The sequence below is a fragment of the Perissodus microlepis genome, chromosome 15 (assembly GCF_051167445.1).
Source record: "Perissodus microlepis isolate ML-2025 ecotype Zambia chromosome 15, ASM5116744v1, whole genome shotgun sequence".
Classification (NCBI taxonomy): Eukaryota; Metazoa; Chordata; class Actinopteri; order Cichliformes; family Cichlidae; genus Perissodus; species Perissodus microlepis.
Window position 1 is genome coordinate 10,038,330 of NC_140475.1, and position 20,106 is coordinate 10,058,435.

Genomic DNA, 20,106 nt, shown 5'->3' on the forward strand with positions numbered 1-20,106 from the left:
CTTTACGCTACACTGACAACTTAAGTGAAACAACGCGTTTGTGCACCGTCACACTTCGCCAGCCTGCTGCATTATGTGTGTTTAAGAATAGCCCCGTGCAGCCCAGGTATTTGTAAGTGTCAGTAGTTTGTTTGTTTGACACTCTGATGTCACGACCCCAGCTTGCTGACTGCTCACGTTCCTACCCTCTACCCCCCGCACCGCCACCCCCAGTGAAACGCCATTGTCCGACAGCACTGACCTGCACCCATCCTCCTCTCTTGCAACCCTCCCCTCCACCCCATTTATGCTCACCCTGCACTTTAGGACAACCGCCATGCTACCCCTCCTCTCTGCACACACCCTCCTAAACCCCTGCCAAACAATGTCGAGCGGACTTATTCTTTTCCACTCCGCCATTATGTCATCCGCTGATCATTCCAGAAAGGCACGGCCCACTCCTTTAGCCCTGTTCCACCTTGGTGCGGCTGTTTCACCACCTCTGGTTCCCCAACTTTTCTGCCCGTTTGGTTCCTCCCATTTTCGTGCGCTTGCGTGTGTTTGACTGCCATCCCAGATTACAAAGTGTGTGTGTCTGTGTGTTTGTGTGTCTGTGTTGTCGAACAATGGCCAGAGTCTAATCTCCATGTCAAAACCGCTCTGCCTCCCCAGCGAGCAGTCCGCTCAGCGTTTAGTAGCGTTTTGTCCTCCTATTCTTCAAGCACCACAGAAAGAGCAGAAAGGAGGGAGGAGTGAAGGCCTGTGAGTGTGCGTGTGTATGTGTGCGTGTGTGTATTTGTGTGTGTGTATTTTTGTGTGTGTGGATGTGGGCGATGGTTTAGGGGTACAAGCTTTCCAAAATTTTGAGCTCAAGCAGTTTCAAGGAGTCTGAGCAGCGAAGCAAAAATGTTCTGTGTGTGTTTCCAGGAATTAAATTACAACTTTGAGTGCAACATTTTATGGTTAGGCAAAATCCTGAGCCCCTGGTGTCCTTATCTAGTTGTATGGATGTTTAGACAGTGTGTTTTCACTGATGAGCCCAGCCGGAAAAAAGAGCTGGGAGACCCGCAGAGCTTCTTAATAGGTTTACCTCGCCCTATTGAATCCAGCCGAGCGGCACAGATCAGATAGCCACAGCGCTTATCTCTGTCTCTCTTCCTCCTTTCCTTCTTTCTTTGCTCTTTTTCTTCTCCTTTCTTCCTGTGCGGGAGGTGCGGAAAGGGGAGGAGGATCAGAGTGTAATTGGTGAATGGGGTTAAGTACATGTTTGAGCCCCCCGCGGGCCAGGGCGCTTCAGATGATGACTTAATCGTTTTTCTGGTCAATTATGTGTTTGCGGTCTCACCCCCTCTGTTCCACCTCTCCCTCCACTCTCAGGGTTATGATAGGGGGGAGGTCTGCTCCCAGCGGGGAAGATGAACCACAGCCACACACATACACTCTCTTCCACTCCCTCTTTTCTCGCCTTGCCCCCCTCACGGCTTGCTGTCTTAGTTAATATCTCTATTATCTTCCCTCACACCATAACCCGGGTTTCTCGCCACCTCAGATCACGCTTCAGCTCTCGTATGTGAAAAGACACTGTGTCATCCTTACACTTCTTCTCCCCTCACGCTCAAATCCAACAGCTTAATTAGGTCTACAGAAGACAGCCTTGTCTTTGTAAAGTTTGCACGAAGCGTATTTGCATATTTCAAAATGTCTTTGAATTGAATTTCGCGTGAAGCAGTCTTCCTAAAACGTGCTAAACCCTCCCTCATCTCTGATTCCAGTTTAACCGCTGCATAACCTCCCAGCTGATAAAGTGGTTCAGCAACTTCCGGGAGTTCTACTACATTCAGATGGAGAAGTTTGCCCGGCAGTCCATCAATGACGGAGTCACTGGAGCAGAGGAGTTGAGCGTCAGCCGAGACTGCGAGCTCTTCCGAGCCCTCAACATGCACTACAACAAGGCCAACGACTTTGAGGTAAACACCAGCCAGGTTTCAGCGATTCTGTGCACGCCACACCGTAAAAACTGCACATGCTCCTAAGGAGGAACTGAGTACACATGCCGCCCTTATGAGCAGAAAAAAAAACTGCTGAATTTCACCTGATACCTGGTGATGTAGGCGGGTACTGTGACACCGTGTCCTCTCTGACACTGTCTCACTGCAACTGTCCTCAATGCTGAGTTCAAGTGTCTTATACATCCTGTGACACCGTGCTGTAATGCACAGTATAAGGTAGCTTTTGCGCCATCACATAAAGCCCAGAGTGTTTTTGTTTGTGACGGTGCATTTTCTCAGGGTTTGCGTGAAGGGAAAGTTCCGAATCACCAGATCGGAAGATCCGTGTTTTTCACTCCAGTCTACGTGAGAAACTCTCATCTAATGAGGAAGAAGCCTCGCTGACAACTTACCAGTTTTGCATTTATCGTTGTTAATTTCCTCTCGGGAGGGCGCCTGTGTGTGTGTCTGCAGGTTTGTTTCTGAAAAACGACATTTTACTTCCCCGTATCCATTTACCTGTCACTGTGGCGTGACGTTTATGTGTGTATCTTCTAGCGTATTGCAATCATAAATTCTCAGCAGGCAACTTCACCTTTAATGTGTTTCATTTCTCTCACTTCTCCTTTTGCCTACCTTCGTGTGTGTGTGGCGGTGTGCGTGTGTGTCTGTGTGTGTATGATGTTTCAGGATCACCCGAACTCTCTCAATGTCAGCTGACAAAACACCTTTTAAAAGCTTGTTTTAAGATGGCCCTGAAGAGAGTTGGATTTGGGTGTGTGTGTGTGTGTGTGTGTGTGTGTGTGTGTGTGTGCATGTGTGTGTGTATGCAGGTGAGCACTCATGTTTGTGTATTTGTTATAGAGAGATTGAGCCTGTGTATGCGAGGGTTTTGTTGTTGCTGCATTTCCCAGTGTCCTGTTCACCTCGAAGGGTACGGCCGTCCCTTGGACCGGCCTGGCATGCTGGCAAAGCACTTCTCCAGCATATGTGTGTGTGTGTGTGTGTGTGTGTGTGTGTGTGTGTGTGTGTGTGTGTGTGTGTGTGTGTGTGTGTGTGTGTCACTTTGAGGGGGGAAAAATCTCACTGTTATCAAGGTTAAGCGTCCTACTGTTTTAGTGAGGGGAAGGGGAGAGAAAGAGAGTGAGAGGGGGGTAAGGGGGAAGAGGGAGATGGATAGATAGGGGATAGAGGGTGAGAGCTTAGAGACAAAGGAGAAAGCGATGAAGGGAGGGATGGAAAAAGGGAATTGAGGGGCGAATGGAAAGGGGAGAAAGAAGGGTAGAAGGAGAGATGGGGGGGAGAAAGAGAGATGACGTGCAGGAGCGAAGTGCCCTTGCGAGCAGTGGGAGTTTTGCAAGCGCTCACATTTAAAGTGCCTCACTCTCTTTCTCTGTGTTTCCGTCTATCTCTCTCTGTCATTATTTGTCCACTGGGGCTCTTCTATGTGCACCCAAACACACACACACACACACACACACACACACACGCAGTTCCCCACATCCATCTTCAACCCTCTTAAGGGAGGCTTTGAAAGAGTGTGGCAGGCACTTGTATATATGAGGTCTTAATATGGCAAAAGGCCATCAGAGCAAAACAGAAAGAAAGTCCTTCTATTCAACTGCTCGTGAGGAGCGCAGAAATTATTGCGTGAGTCAGTAAGACTCGGATCTAAACTAAAATAACAGCAGCTCTTTACCTACTCTGACAGGAGAATGGTAAGGATTTTATTTTATTTTGTCTTTATTGTGTTCTAATCATTAAGGGTTCTTTTTTTCCCTTAAATGTGATATTTTCCAGAAGACTGCTTCAGTTTTCATATCAAATTATGCTCTCCCTGTGAGGAATCACCTGACACCCCTAACAGGAAGTGGAAGTCCCTTTTGGGAAATGAGCTACCAAAAAACACCCCACTCCAGAAACTTGCTGGGTGTACAGTCAGGCCGACAGAGATCTTTTAAAAGATGCTCTATGCAGAATGATATATATTAATTATATAGTTGCTCATATGTGGACTGCACATTAATACTACTAATGGCTTAAACTAGTAATGGTTGGCTGAAGATGGAGTTTAAATTTCAAGTAGGTTTGGCTTTTTGGCTTTTAATGTAAGTAAATTTGAAAAATGTAACTAAGTGAACCTGTAAACACACACAGCGTACAAGCTCACACTACAAATGGCACCATACATACAAAACACACGAAATGACATTCTTGGATAGGTTTGCGTGACTCACGTAATCTCCATGACTGGAGTTTGCAAATCCTAAAAAACTATGCACGCAACATCCAGTGAATATCCCGTACTTGCCCACACAGCGTTCACATGCCACCCCCTCCCCCGACAAAACCCCTTGTTTCTGAAGCATAAATTAGATGAGGCACCTTTTAGACAAGACTATCATTCTTCTCCTGGAACCAGGAAGTTACTGTTGAAACAGGCTTAAGGGGAACAGCCTATTTGCATACATAAATGTAAAAATTTGCAAGAAGACAGACAGAGAGGAAAAGAGTGAGAGAGGCCAGGTGAATAAGTCTTCTGTTGGCCGAGGAGTTGCAGCGGTGGAGGAGGGTGGGAAGGTGTTTTGCATATTAAGGTTTTTTTTTTTTTTTTTTTTGCTGGGCAGGTGTCTGAGAGATACAGGAGCTGATTAGAGTTTAGCACAAGGAAAATTTGCCCAGCCATGCAAATTCTAACCCCCCTGACAAACCAACCGCCTTGGTGAGCACGAAGACTCTGCGTGCAAGAGTGTTAGTGTGTGGCTTTCGGTGCACATGTGTGGGTGTTATTAATGTGTGTGTGAGTGTGTGTGTGTGTGTGTGAGTGCGGGTGCGTGGGTTGTGTGTTTTTTGCTTTTTGATGTTTGTGTGGGAATGATGTGTTTGTGTGTATTACATATGTGCGCGGACACATTTGTTATGTTTTTTTTTCCCGTCTTATGTGTGTGTGTGTGTGTGTGTGTGTATGAGTGTAAGTGTGAGTGTGTGTGTGAGTCATAGAGGTAATGTGGAGATGGAAATGTACTGGATGTGTATCAGGATGCCCCCAAGGCCCTTTTCTGTGGATCTCTCCCCTTTCTCCTCCACCTCCTCCTCCTCTTCCTCCCCTACCTGCCTGCACCACCACTTGAAACAGGAGCCTACGCAGATTCAGCAAGCGCACACACACACACACACACACACTCAAACACACACACACACACACACACACACACACACTGAGTTTTCCCTTTGCCAGATTCTGCATCATCAAAGTTCCATCCACCTTGGTGGCGTCTTTGGAATGAATATGTCCTCTGTTTCAGTGATCGCACACTGAAACACACATTAACACACACACACACACACGTCTGTGGCCTTTCTTGTTTGATGCTAATCTGCTCTGTCACTGTGCTGGCCTAAAACGCTCCCCATCTCCCTCCCAGCTTCTCTTTTGTCGCGATTGTTTCCCCTTTTCCTTTCATATCCCTCCTCCCTCATTCCCTCTCGTCGTTCTCTCTTCCTTCTGTTCCCTCCCTCCTTTCATTCTTTCATCCTTCTTTTTTGCATGTCTTCCGTTACCCCCCCCCCCCCCCCCCCACCACCCATTAGGAAGTTTTAATGGCATAATTGTCACATTCCTTCTGGCACAATGAACACCAGCAGTAATTAAAGAGCTTGCCGTTAATTATCTAGACCCCGGCTCTACTTTCCTCTTTTCTCAAACCCCCCTCCTGATCCCCTCTCTTCTTCTCTTTCTTCTCCGCTTCTCATTCGCTCTGTCCATCGCCATCAAAGTCTTCCGAAACACACCCGGCCTCCCAAAGCCTTGACTTTGAGCGAGCAGCGCTTTCATGTGAGGACTCAAGTGAAAATTCTCACTTAGTGTCCTTTTTCTTTTTACTCTGCAGCCCCTCTGCCTGTCTTTGAACCTCCAATGACAACACACATCATCTTTCATAAGACAGGAATGTGTGTGACCTGGTAATGGGTTAGAGACAGCGGGGGGAGAGAAAGAGTTTGAGGGTCTCATAAAGAGGCAGTTTTATGATGGCTCTGGGAAACTCTCAGATTTCCATAAGGCAGCCTAGGCCAAGTTTTCTCTGTCAGTGACCACTCCTCCCACAGAGGGCACACACACATACACACACCTGGGCGCTTAAAGAGGAAGTCCCTGTGATCTCTATGTGAGAGGGAGGTACCAGCAAAGGCGGTGAGAAGCCCCCGTCTGCATACACACACCTGGGTATCATGTGTCTTCCCTTATCAGCTGCTCTTTTTTCTATTGCAAAGATGTTTCACTCCTTTTCTCTCTCTTCCCCTTTTGTCCTTCTGTCATCTCTCTATTTGAATTGATAACATCCTGCCATGGAGATTCTCTGCTGTGTTTTTATTTGTTTCTTAAAGCAAAGGGACAAAACTTTCTTTAGTCCATCCTCTTCTTCCTTTCCCCAACTTCTCCTCCCAGCGTCTCCCTCCTTCCCGTGCTCTCAGTGTCTCTCCATCCATTACCAGAGCCACAGAGAGCTGAGAGCAGATGCTGTCTGTCCAACCGCCGTGCCCCATAGCATTGTGTGCTTCACCTCTCCTTCCCCCCGCTCTCCCTCGTTCCTCCTCTTCACGTCCCTCTCGGGGCTCCATTTGTTCTCCACCCAGAGAGGCTAATGTCTGTTTTCTCCTCCTCCTGCCGCCACTGTTGCTTATCCCCTCCCCGTCTTGCACTCCTTCATTCCTGACCCCCTTTTTTTCCCCTATTCCTTCACCACATACGCTACGGTGTGTTTGTGTGTGTCTGTGGGGCTCGGGGGTGGGATGGGGTGGCATTGACCGCATTTGACCTCAGGGAATTTGAGGTGAAAAGGTCAGAGCGACTGCATTGGATGCACTGTGACGCAAACAAGTATAAACATACATAAGTACCTAAAAACACATGCTTTCACACAGGTGTAGCGCTTGTACTCAAACGGCTCTAGGGTTCTCTTTGAAAAGCGATTGAAGACAAAAGGAGGTAGAAGATGGAGCACGAGAGATGAGAAGCTGGCGGTATAGATTTAGGTTCAGACCTGCCAAAAATACAACCAGTACAATTTGCCAGTGGGTTTATGTCAACAGCACACATGCACACACACCTCCCATCGCCCTCTTCTCTCCCTCATCTCGTCTACACAGCATCTACTTTGGTTTACTTTCCTGCCTATTAAAATCTCACCTCTCCTCCTGAACATTTAAATCTGCAGAGCAATGCGTCACGCGCAGCGGCAATACGTAAAATAATCCACTCGTCTTGTGTAAACATATTCATGAATATGTTTGCCTTTTGCTTTTCACAGAGATGATGAAAAGCCTTCGAGTTAAGGCAACGATGCTGACCTGAGGGCGGGAAATGTCTTGCGTTGTGCAATCATATTTGTTGTTTTAATAAACATGAACTGAGTCACAGGTAGACCTTCGTAGATTCGGGCTGAGATAAATAAGACTGTGAGATGTAATAACTTGGTGATGATAACAGGCTCGAATGGTCCGTTTTCCAAAGTTTGCCATCATAGAATTAGGGATATTACACTCTGCCGTGTCACTGGAATTGAGGTGGAAGGAATTTTGTTTGTTTGTTTGAAGCTCAAAAATCAGCATCTCCCCAAAAAGCAACAGCTTTACTTACCTTTTGGATAATCTGTTCGTCAATTCTTCACTTCCATTCTGCTTTCTTACAAGCTGGCAAGATACCACCGAAAAAGAAGTGAAGACATTTGTTGTTCTGGTGCTAATTGTTCAAAGTGAGACTTGCATCAAGATTACTGTTCCCAGGTGGTATCTGCTGGCAGGAGTAAGCGTATCTACAAAATGGATCTTATTCTAACAAACCTTCAGATATCAGCCCAGACCTTCACTGAACCGTGAGCGCCACTTCAAACTTGTCTCATGACTTTTGAATTTTTTTCTTACGGAGAAGACTTAGAGAAAGAAAAGAATAGAGCGTGTGATCATCTGCTTCTCGCTGAATAGCTTGGGGCTATTAAGGACCCCCGTTTGACACACCCTAACAGGTCCTTTCTTTACTGTGAAGGCTGTGTGTGTGTGTGTGTGTGTGTGTATGTGTGTGTTTGCATGTATGTGTGTGTGCATATATGTGATTTACAGATTTATTCTGTGTTCCGATTAAATGACCGGAGCTGCGTGTAGAGCCTGGGGCAACAGGGGTAGCAAGGAATCACTTAAAGAACTACATGATCCCTTTGCTCCTTTTTCACCTGCTCGCGCACACAGACACAGACACACACACCATCTTGTTGTGCTAGCTTGCTTTTTCCAACAGCGCACACCCACCTCATCCTCCTCTTCCTCTCTTCTTCTCCCCTCTGCTCCCTCCTTCTTTCGCTCCTCCTTCTGTCCCTGGTCACCTTGTGAGGGGCAGCCTGCTCTGTGGCACAGCTGCTGATTATGTCATTATTTCTGGACCATTTTGGTCTCCCTTGGTGTGTGTGTGTGTGTGTGTGTGTGTGTGTGTGTGTGTGTGAGTGAGAGAGAGAGAGAGAGAGAGAGAGAGAGAGAGAGAGAGAGAGAGAGAGAGAGAGAGAGAGAGAGAGAGAGAGAGAGAGGCTAATGAAGCGTGGCAAAGGGACGCATGCCAAAATGACCAGGGCGTGCATCAGAGCTGCAGATGTGTCAAAGCAACCCCCCAATATCTTACACACACACACACACACACATACACGCACACACACACTCATGCTTCCCCCACTGATGCCAGACGCTCCCTCCTTCAATCCAATCTGCAGTTTATTATTTTTCTTTCGTCTCCTGCCATCTTGCTCCTTCACTTGCCCTTCCATTCCATCTACTCCTATCCGTCCATCCATCTTCTATCCTCCCTCCTTTGCCGCACCTCCTTGCGCTCCATCCTTTATTGTTTGCCCACCCACCCACCCAACACCCTCCTTCCTCCTAGCCTTCTATTCTTCCTCTCCCTCCCTCCCCCTCTTCTCCTCCTCTCCAGATGTCCTGCTCCTATCTTCCAGACTCCCTTGCTCCTTTCTTTCCCTTCTGCCTCCTGCGCTCTCAGTCTCTCAAAGCTGAGCTGACTTCCTGACCTCAGGAGGCCCTGTTACAGCGCTCAGTGACCCCCCCCCCCCTCCCAGATTGGCTTCTCTCACCCATGCAAGCTGAGTCGATGAATTTTTAAGGCTCCAGACACGGGACAAACTGTGATTTCAGAGCTCCCCTGCTGTTAGCAGCTATTCTTTGTACACACCACGTTTTGTCGATTGTAGCCTTCAAACAATTGACAATTTCTAGAAACTGAAGGGACAGCAGGAGGAGAGGAAAGAAAAATTCCCATTGTGGATGGGATAGGAGAGCGACTTCATCAGTGTCTTTGACCCTGGCATGCCCTTGACTCGCCAGCAGAGGTGCACCTTGAGAAAAGTCCATGTGACGCTTATGCTCGTGTCCACATAAGCACACCAGACAGCAAGATATACACACACATGTATGCACGACAGACCCTCAAGGCTCCCTGTTCTCAAGGCTATCAGTGGAGTGAGGGTGGCTGATGTTTGCTCAGCTTTGAGGCCCATTTCCCGTCCCAGCAGTCTCCTAAACGCTGGTGCAAACCTCTCCAATGAGAGATGTCAAGAATGAAATTGTATTTTGGACAATGTTGCGAAAATGAAGAAAAAATTTAACTACGGATCTTCTGTGACTTTACCCTTTCTTTTCCCGATTGGTCAGATTCTTCAGCCGTGGCACAGTCTTATCAGATGGGAGGCTTGGGGGGCTGGGGGGCAAGCGTGGTGAGGGGTAGGAAGAGAGGGGACATGGGTTGTGTTTGTCCAAAATGACAGTGTGGACCAAGGGCTTATCAAGACCTTTGTAGATTATTGATTGGAGCAGATATGTGAGGCACGGGAGGCTTATGGGCCAGTGCATGTTCGAGGTTTGCAAACCTCTGGCTTGACTCACTCAAATGTCAGTTTCAGCTCTTGTTTTCAGACCTTTTACTGTGTGCAACCTTTAGATTACTTAAGACACGGGTATCACAAAAATACTTATTGCATATCAGAGTCAGGTAACCCCCCTACAAAATCTATAAATTCCACGTCTCACAAACACAAACACAGTGACCAAAAAAGCATGGGAAGTGTTGGTATTCCCAGGCTGAGTTGGGGTTAGGAATTAACCTGGCTTGCAGCGAGGGCTTATGTTGTGTCCCTGCATTTCATCCTTCAAGGCAAAAGCTTGCTAGAACACTCACTCACACTTACACACACACAAACACACGCATACAGCCTTATCTTCCAGGGTCTTGTCTTGTTTGGCTAACACTGTGCAAATAGAAGGTGCAATACATCTCCTGACAGTTCCCAAAAGCAAAGGGGAGAAACACGTTGGTCAAACAAACAGCCAACCCTGAGTCACCGAGAGAGAAGAGATTTCTCAGGCTTTACCGAAACACATGCGAAAGACACAGGCCCGTGCACGCGCGCACACACACACACACACACACACACTTACAGACTTGCACGCAGAGTGTGTAACAGTAGCCTTTATTTTGAGGGCTTGGGCCTCTGGCTACCTTTTTAAACGTTTGTCTAAGCAGTCTTAAGATGAGGGCTGCTGCTGGAGTGAATAGCTCCCAGCAAGCCGTCCACAGGCTCCTATTGTCCTCCGTCATATTTTATTATCTCATCAAAAAGCAGGAAATCCGATTCCCTCTCTCTGAAAAAGAGCTTATCCTTCTGTCTCAAAGCAACCTGTCACGAGTGAGAGAGAGATGGACAGAATGGGGAGAGAGTGTCGTGGGGGAGAGGGGGCAGCCATTGAAAAAGACTGATTTACCGCCTTAGTGCTATCAACCCTACTTTCCTTTTTCTTCCACCCTGCCTTTCTCCTTGATTAGAAGGCCCCCTAACACCAAGCACAATGTAAATGTCAGGGTATTGCAGCTTTATCATCTTTGCCGATTCTTTCCACCCCTTTTCCCACTCCGTCTTCCGCTTTTCATATTGTGTTACACAGGGCGAGAGCATTCATTTTCATGAGAGCTCTTTATTGGTTGTTTTTTGAATGCTTTGCCGCTGCCTGCCGCACGCGTTTGCCAGCCAAAATTCAACATGAGCAAGACAAGAAAGTGTTTTGCTAGTCCAAATTAAAGGCATCACATTTAAGCTTACTTTTTTACTCCACTTTTGAAAAATGGACCAAAAGTCAAAGAGAAAAGGTTCGTTTTCAGATTTAGCCTGCTTAGCAATAGATTCACTCTCAGTCACCTTGTTTGCCTTTTCCAGGCGTCACTCCTCTCACACACACACACACGCAACTCCACATCCTTCCCTCGCCACCACTTCGCTGCCTCTTTCCATCCATCCCTCTCTCCTCCCTCTCTGTTTGTACATCTGTCCTTTAATTTTGGGCTCTGCTGAGAAGTTGTTAAAAACCCCTATGAAATATGTATGAAGGATTGTGAGCCACGCGATTGGCCCCATTTACCGGACAGCCGAGCGAATGAACGGCCACACTGGATAATCCCCCACAATGCCTCTGGAACAAAGGCCCAACAGCTGACCCTAGAGAGACATAGAAAGATGAAGAGGGAGGGAGGCAGTGAGGCGGTTTGGGGGGGTTAGAATGGGACAAGGTGGAAGGGGGGTGCAAACAGTTTAGGCTCACTGCTGGTCAGGAGGAAGCTCAGTCACACACACACACACACACACACACACACACAACTCACATGTACTCGCAAAACAAAGGCTTGTGGGACAGGAATAACTCCCTTGTTCTGTTGCGCCGCTCTCTCTCCTTAGACTCTTCTCGGCCCCTCCTTCTCTCGCCATCTCTCCCTCCCTCCCATTCTCACTCTCTCAGTCAAGAGGATCTGAAATACCAATACCCTTTTCTCCTTGACATTGCTTTCTCCTTGCAGTCAGCATTTTGCTGTCCTTTTATAGTCAAAACGTCAGGAGAAATTCCATGCAGGAATATTCTTAGTAATGCGGCACTCCCTGCATCTAACACCAGGGCGCTACGCGGCACCGTCCCGTTAGCGAGGTCTTTCGGGAAAAGTGCACGCGGGCATACACACACACACACTTACTGTAGCTGGCCTCAAAGCGGGGTCATTGTGCCAGTATTCCATGAACGACAAGCAGCCCAAACAATGAATTATATCCACTTTTATCCCACCAGACGGGAATTCAATATTTGGGGAATTGGGTTATCTTTCGTTTTTTTCCTTTCCCTCTCTCTCTCTCTCTCTCCGTCAAACACACACAGACACACAGTGCACAAGCTCCTTATTCACAACTCACCTTTACACTTGAGTAGTGGACAGACACACACACACCAACCAGACACACAGGCATCTTAGCCTCCATTCATCACCCCGAGGGGGGTTGGTAGCTGTCCCATGTGTGTTTAAGTGCATATGTGTGTGGTTGAAGAGGCCTGTTGGTGTGTGTGGGTCCTTGTCCATCGGTGTGTGTGTTCCAGTGGCCACTAACCTTGCTGTGTCCTGACACTCCTGATGAGTATCTGCAGGACACTGGAGGAGAGGAGTGGAGTGCGCACTGTCAGGCATTTGGGCAGGCTGCTGCTGTATGTGTGTGAGACAATATGTGTTTGTGTGTGTGTGAGCATCGAGGGAGGCGGGCAGGCAGACAGTCAGCATTATCCAAGCAGGTGACCCCTGAAGGCTGCGTCGCCCTGGAGCTCTGAGTCGAGGAAAGAGACTCAGCCAAATACACCAGGGTACCCGATGCGTGAGTGTGTATGTGTGTGTGCGTGCGTGCAGCGAGCATTATGTAGAGCTCTGTCACAGTACAGGATGTGTCATCTCCTTGGCACAAGGAGGTGTGTCCGCTAGTGCGTGTGCTCACACCAGCATAAGCGTGTGTGTCTGTGTGTGACAGAGTGTTGGCTTGGGGGAAGGTGTCACAGATCTTTGCCAGACTAATCATCTCCATGGTGTCGGTGAGCGCTGCTGTCAGGGACACTAAAGAGGCAGCGTGTCTCCCCGTTCCCAAAGCATTTAGTACTTCCTCTTTCGCCAGCACCTCTCTGTCGCTCTTCAGCTCCGCTCTCTTGTTTGGTCGCAGATTTACAGTGGGACTCATAAACATGTCACGCCCGCCACGCTGCTGGTGGAAGGTGGGGGGAAGTGGGAGGTGTGAGAAACCTGAGAATTCACAAGAAGTGACTTTTCTCAGGCCAACACCTCAACCGGCGTTTAAGGAAGTAGCGACTCAAGAGACAGGAGATTTATGGTTTTACATCCACTTTGAAAATATGAACATATTCTACAACTGGGGGGCGAAGACTGTCGCTGTTTGGGAAAGTTGGTTTGGGTTTTGGCAGTCGGTCAAGTTTCGTTCGCATTTTCCTCAGTATTCAGTGGTCGAAACACTTTTAGGGTTTGCATTATAACGAAGTGCCTTAAAATCAAACCACTACAACGGTGCTTTTGTGTCCGGTGACATAAAGGACGCAAACTTTGCGGTGAGACTTAAAATACCTTAAAATAGGATTTCCTTCACTGGCTCTGTACTCCTCACATTTGTTTACACAATTGCTCATTCCTTCCTTTCTGTGTTCGCGAAGGTCCCTGATCGTTTCCTGGAGGTGGCAGAAATCACACTGCGAGAGTTCTTCAATGCCATCGTGGCCGGCAAAGACGTGGACCCGTCCTGGAAGAAGGCCATCTACAAGGTCATCTGCAAACTGGACAGCGAGGTCCCAGAGATCTTTAAGTCCCCAAACTGTCTCCAAGAGCTTCTACATGAGTAAATTTCACCCCCTCCTCCTCTTCCTCCTTGCTTACCGCTTTGCGCTTTCTTTGTTTTTCTGATTTCATAGAATTTCAAAATTATATTATGATTTGTTTTTTTCCCTTTTCTTCAACTTTACTTTTGATTTCCTGTTTTTTTTCTTGTTTGTTTGTTTTTATTTTTATTTTATTTTTTTGAATGTATGAAAGTTATGGAGTAGCATTCCCAATCTAAAGCCCCTTGTGGCAGTTCCTAAATGACCTAGCTATTGTGTTCTTGTTCTTATATTATGCTGGTTATTATATGTTTTGTTTTTCTATGACTCTGAATTGAAGAGGCTCTGATCTTATTGGGTGTTTTTATTTTTATTTTCTTGGACCGTGTGAACACTCTGTTTGGCCTGTTCTGTGATCAACACTAACGGCGCCCTCCATGTGTGGAAAGAGTTCCCGAGTTCCCATTTATACTGCTAAGAACATTGGCTGGGTTCCCTGAAGACTTGACTCGTGGCACCCACAGAGGCCCCTCCAATTCAGGGGGTATCCATGTGAACTGCCCCACCCTAACCCCCTCCTTCCCTAATACAAAGTGGGTGCCTAATAGACTGTGCTATTGAAGATGTCCCTAACAGGACAGGCACATGCACACATGCACACAAAAAGCAAGGCCTAGTGAGGTTGTTGACTGGACTAAAACTGGACTTTTGGTACTGGTCTGTGAGACTTGGACCAGTTTCAAATAGCTACTGAGCTCTACCATTTTTCTTTTTTTTTTTTGAAGTGTGTTTTCCCTGCAAATAGGGGCATTGTGTTTATTGGGTGTACATTATTATTTTGATTACTATTCTTATTGTTGTTGTTTATGATTATTATTTGTCACTACTGCTTGCTGAAGATTGGCACTTCAAGATTTGTTTGTCCCTTGATGCCGTTGCTGAAAGAAATAAATTATTGCTATTAATATTATTCCAAAAGATTTTTAGATTCTGAAGTATTTCCCCCCTCCTCCTCCTCCTCCACCTCCCTCATTCCCCATTTTCCTTCTCCTTACTCACTTCCCTCAGTTTGTTCATCACTGGCGTGGACTTTGGTTTTGTTTTGTTTGTTTCGCTGTTTGGTTGCTGGGGCAACTTTGCTGGATTTGGATTTTATTCCAGGGAATTTATTACAGTGGGCTTCTCTATTCACCTGTAGTGACAAGCTCATCCTGCACAGGATCGGTCCAGTAATGATGCTAAAAATAACCAACATAGTCTAAAGAAACATGAAGTAAATAAGAAGTATTTGGGAAAAGTGTGTTTTCTTGATTTACTATAGCTGTTCCATAAAAAAAAACTACATTTTTTTGTAGTCGTTCCACCTTTGAAAACTAATCCGCTCCCCCTTAAAGAGCACTTCTTCATCTAATAACAAAATATTTTTCTAAGTCTGTGTTCCGAATTAGTGAACATACATAATAAGTGCGAGTTTGATTTTTTTGTTTTGTTTTGTTTTTAATTTTTATAGCACTAAACAGCTCACGTGAAAGAAGTTAACATATTTACACTGCTGGCTCTTAATGTGGTTAGCTTATATATGGTGTAAATGGCATTATGAAGTTACTTTAATAGCAGTCGATACTTGAATATATCAAAACCTGAAGTACCGGTTTGTTAACTGAACAGACGTGAAGATAAAAGGAATCTATTGAGGCTGATAAACAGCCGTTTATTAATTCTGCCTCAAGTAGAACTTACCCTGACGACAACACACACACACACACACACACACACACACAATGCTCCTTCCCTCTATGTTCACCTGCTGCTGAGTGATTTAGCTTCTCTCTCAGTGCAACAACATGAGGTTAGAGGTGAGCACTCTTCCCCCAGGGGGTAGACGGAGAAGCTCTCAGCACTACAAAGACCAGGGACAAAGGCGCAGAGCAAGGAGCAACATGCACCTGAAGCCCTTTGCTCTGTCCTGCCGTCCCACACCGGCAGCTTTTAAGACCCAAAGTGTGTCTCTGTTCAAGCCACTGTGCCCAGTTTGTTAAACGGCATTCCTTTCACTTTTACCTGAGGTTCTAATCCCAAATTTTTTCACTTGAGCTGAACTTCTATATGTACTGTTTTTGATTTGTTTTTTACTTTCACCCATCCCTCTCAGGCTGTTAAGATTTTACGAAGCAGTAAGTATTAGATATTAGATGCCCTTTTTGAAGAGGTAAGTTTGAAGCAATGAGTGGACTTTGATATTTTGCTTGGTGCGTGCGAGCTAGCTGGTGATCTTATAGTGTGTCTGTGTGTGCGGCACAAAAGATCAAAAGGGGCAGGTTGCTTAACCTGCTGACTTGTCTAAGCGAGACAAAGGGCCTGACAAAAGAAGGCAGAGAAAGACAGAGAGCTACTCCCTTCATTATGTCCCCCTTCTCTTCCCTGGACAGTGTTCTTCTTAAGATCCGGAGCCCTGAGAGAGCGAGCGGCGCACATTTCTCACTGAAGGATGGGCTAGGCCCTGCATGTCTCAGTCTCAAAGCACCAGCCAAGGGCTCTAAAGCGCCACAGACAAAGGATAAAGAAAGGAAAGGACACTTTTATCTGATGCGCAGATTATAATCGTTCCACGCCCTCTCCCTTCCTGCAACTCCACCCTAAACTTAAAGAGTTCCTGCGTCTAAAAAGATTAATTCAGGATAATGAAGAACTTGTGTGCAAAAAAAAACAAAAGGAAAAAAAAAAGAATAAATAAATTAAATAAGGATTAGCAAGACCTTAACGCCGTGTTGAGAATATTTTTGTCAGGTTTTGTTTTCTGGGGTCGTTTAATTTTTAGGATAACATTATTGAAATGCATATATAGCCTTTTTTTTATAATGTAAAGTATAAATCTATGGGAAAAAATATATAGTGGAAGTTCTTTGAAAGGCACTGTTAGAAACTGTTTCATAAAAGAAATCTTGAGGGTATTTTTAGTGACAGTTTTGTTGCAATCTGTATTCTGAATGAGTTGTTGGTAGATTAGGAGCAATAGTAGTAGGTTTTTTGCAGGTTTTGTGACCAGTTTTTCCTTTTGGTTTCTTTACCTTTTTTGTATTGTGCTGAATGGCTGTCTTCTGGAGATCAAAAAAAGAAAAGAAAAATAAACTTGGAATACCTTTTCAGAGTATGAAATATTGTTGTCGCTGCTGTAAATACTGTCAGGATGAAACAAAGAATAGCTGTACAGTTTTTTTTTTTTCCTATTATCACTCAGAGTGCTAGAGAGGGGTGAGTGGTTAAAAAAGGAAAAAAAGGAGACTTCACCCACTCTCCAACTGGACTCATAAGCACTCTTCTGAAATATCCACAGAGGAGTGGGGTATTTTTTTTTTGTTTGTTTGTTCCCCCCCCTTCCTCTGCCATGCCTTTAACGGGAAACGGTTTCCCATCGGCAGTGCCCTTGAAGTTGCACCAGCATTCATTTCTTTAATTTTCCTAACAGAACGATGCATCAGACGAGCGGTGGGGTAACGGTGATGTCACAGCGCGGCCCGTTGGCAGCCTGTGCTCTTTGTGTCATCCAAAAAAACAAGGGCAGATTTCCGCCAACGTAGCTCTAGATTTGACCCAAGAGACACACAGGAACTCATTGTCATCAGAAGACTAGTGCCATCCATGGATGGGGAACACTGTACAGTGACAGATTAAAGGAAAAAAAAAACAGACTGCAGATTGAAGGGGGAAAAAAACAGCGATTTGTACCCCCTTTTCACTGGGTTTAAAAGTTGATGAAAGTTTGGAATTTTGTGGAATTTCTGTATGCTTTGCAGTACGTGCGCATGTGTGTGTGTGCACTGTATATGACTGCGTGTGTCTGCGTGAGAGAAAAGACCGATTATGAGAACCTGTGAACCAGTGTGTGACACAATTCTCAACACTGTGGCCCCTCCCCCACCCCTGGGAGTACCATCCTGACATGTAAATGACTCTCATTAAGCGTTGGCAACATGTGTTTGGTGTGTGCGCATGTGTGTGTGTGTTGCGATAATTTCCTCTGATCTGTTTTCTGACCTGTTTGAAAGAGGTTTTTGTTTCTCGATGCTTTCAGTAGTAATTCCTTTTTTATTATTATCACATTGCTCCTCTTTTATTGTAAATATCAATGACGTGGACTTACAGTGATAAATACTGCCTTTGTATAACTTTAGCAATATGTTATGTAAATAATGTTTTGTTGATGCTTTTTGTATGACATTATTATTCAATTTTAGTGCAGTAATTCCAACTGGAACAGCCATGTTTTTCGGATACAGTCTGAATAGTTACACAGGTTGTAAAAACAAAACTCATGACATGGCTGCTTTTTTTTTTTTTTTCCTGTTATCGGTGTCTATTTGTCTTGCAGATTTTGTGTAATTTATTGGTTTAATTTATCCTAATTTATTTGATGTTGTTTCATTTTGTTTTTTCAAACAGGGAAGGCTGTACTGCATTTGAATAAGTAGAACCAACTTAAAAGATTTTACACTTTAATGAATTTACAATTTCAAAAAAGAAAAAAAAGTTAAATTGACAGAAAAGATGAGTGGGGATTTTGGCAGCTACGTGAAACTGGATGGTTAAAACAAACAAAAAAAAAATGGATTTGACAGGGCAGAGGGTGGACTTGAAAGCCGAAACTAGTTTGAAGCAGTTTTGTATTTTCTCTTGAGATTTTTTCCCTTGTATTGCTTTGGCCCAGCCCAAAAACAACCAGTAGTCAAATTGCCTTTCGTGCCTTCACCCTCTATGAACTGAATGTATGTGCAGTATATATGCAAGCTTGTGCAAAATGAATAAAAAATTGAAATAAAAATGAAAAAGAGAGTGAAAAGTGGCAGCTGTTTGTGGTTTGTTTTCTGTGTTTGTGTTTAAAGCATGGGGGGGAAAAAATCTGACTTTATAAAGATATCTATACTTATAAATATACATGAATGCTGTAAAAGCTGGTGCTTTCAGTGAAAAACATACTAGCAGAAATTATTTTGTTCCGCTAGCAAGCATTAAAAAAAAAGAATCATGGAAATTGAAATAATCAAATGATCAATTTAGAAGTGCTGTGGTAATTTCAGTTAGCTTCTGTATAAGCTGATGGGTGTGTAAGGCAGTTTATTGGGTTTCTGTGGCCAAAAAGCAATAGGGTTCAGCTAGTAATGGCCATAGTTGAGAGTTCTGTAATGACTAATCAGCTTCAGGGTAGCTTTTAAAATTTGAATGTAACAACTTCCTTTAACCGCATGATAAAAGGGATAGGAAAACTGCAACAAAGGGGATATCTTGTCAAGAAAGACAAAAATAATAGAAGAATAGAAGAAGAATAACGGTATGATAACAGTCAAATCTTTTTTAGAGTAAAAAAATGTTATGGATTATCGAAGGTACAACGTTTCATGCTGGGAAATCTGTCAGTACTTTACTGTAATTTAATGGTGAATGGTATTCGCTGGAAATTTCCTACCTTGCTTCCCAGGTTTTTTGGTTATCAAAGGATCACTGGCGACAGTGCAATTTATTCTGTCCTGTTTGAGTGAATCAGAGCTGTCCTGCTCGCAGAGTGATCATTAATTAGGAGTTTGGCTGCAGAGAACCATCCTCCCATCATAGTTTCTCTACAGGCTCCGGAGACAACTGCAGGTGCTGCCTCATCAGGCTAAATGCAACAATCGAGCACGGGCGCATACACACAGTGAAGTATTCTCCTCATTAGAAAAAAGGGTTGCAGGAAATAATTAAAGGATTTATGAAAGACTTTGTAAAGTGGGAAAAGGGGGATTATAAATGTTTAGAAAACAGTCTGAGGACCGAGCAAAGAGACAAACCTCTTGAAAGTGAATTCACAACTGAAGCTGAGGAGTCGTCGTTTTCATTATTAATCTGTGGTTATTGTCTCTGTCACGCTTTTTTTAGTAGTGAGAAATGCTGTGAAGCAGTTGCGTTTCTACTGATCGGCTAACAATCCAAAAGAAATGAAGAAGAGACGCATTGTATGTGTTTTTATTCAAAAATGTGTCATCTTTAATGTTCATTATTTGTCCATCGGGCAATTATCCATGTAATCGTTGCAGTTTTAACCAATAAATTATGTGCGTGTGTGCGTGTTTCTTCAAATTACAATAACGTTTGGCCATAAAAAAGAGACGCTGATCAAAAATCATTTTAAAAGAAGATGCATGACTCATCCCATTATATTTTCCCTATTTGTCAGTTTTCTAAAAATATGTGTTTGTGAGTTTAGGAATCACTTACGAAGAACGTGGGACTATTTTTTTTTTTTTTAAAGGCACGGTTCGTTCTCTCTGTATCATTTTGCTTTTTTCTTATGGTGACCTCGGTTGTACTCTCCACCACGCCTGCCCGTTGCTGTTCCTTTTCTTCCTTTGTTCTTGCCTGACTGCTTTTCACT

The 20,106-nt window shown here is 44.8% G+C and overlaps 1 protein-coding gene across 3 annotated transcripts in view; it reads left to right on the forward strand.

Annotated features, from left to right (window-relative positions):
• LOC146371723 (prospero homeobox protein 1-like) overlaps window positions 1-18,537 on the forward strand; it is a 31,411-nt gene extending 12,874 nt beyond the window's left edge. For all 3 annotated transcript variants that reach the window (XM_084953140.1, XM_084953142.1, XM_084953141.1), the window contains exons 4-5: window positions 1,752-1,946; window positions 13,539-18,537. In XM_084953140.1, coding sequence (XP_084809266.1) covers window positions 1,752-1,946; window positions 13,539-13,724 — 381 coding nt within the window. In that variant the 3' untranslated portion in view covers window positions 13,725-18,537. The remainder of the gene's footprint in view (window positions 1-1,751; window positions 1,947-13,538) is intronic.
• The last annotated feature ends 1,569 nt before the right edge of the window (window positions 18,538-20,106 follow it).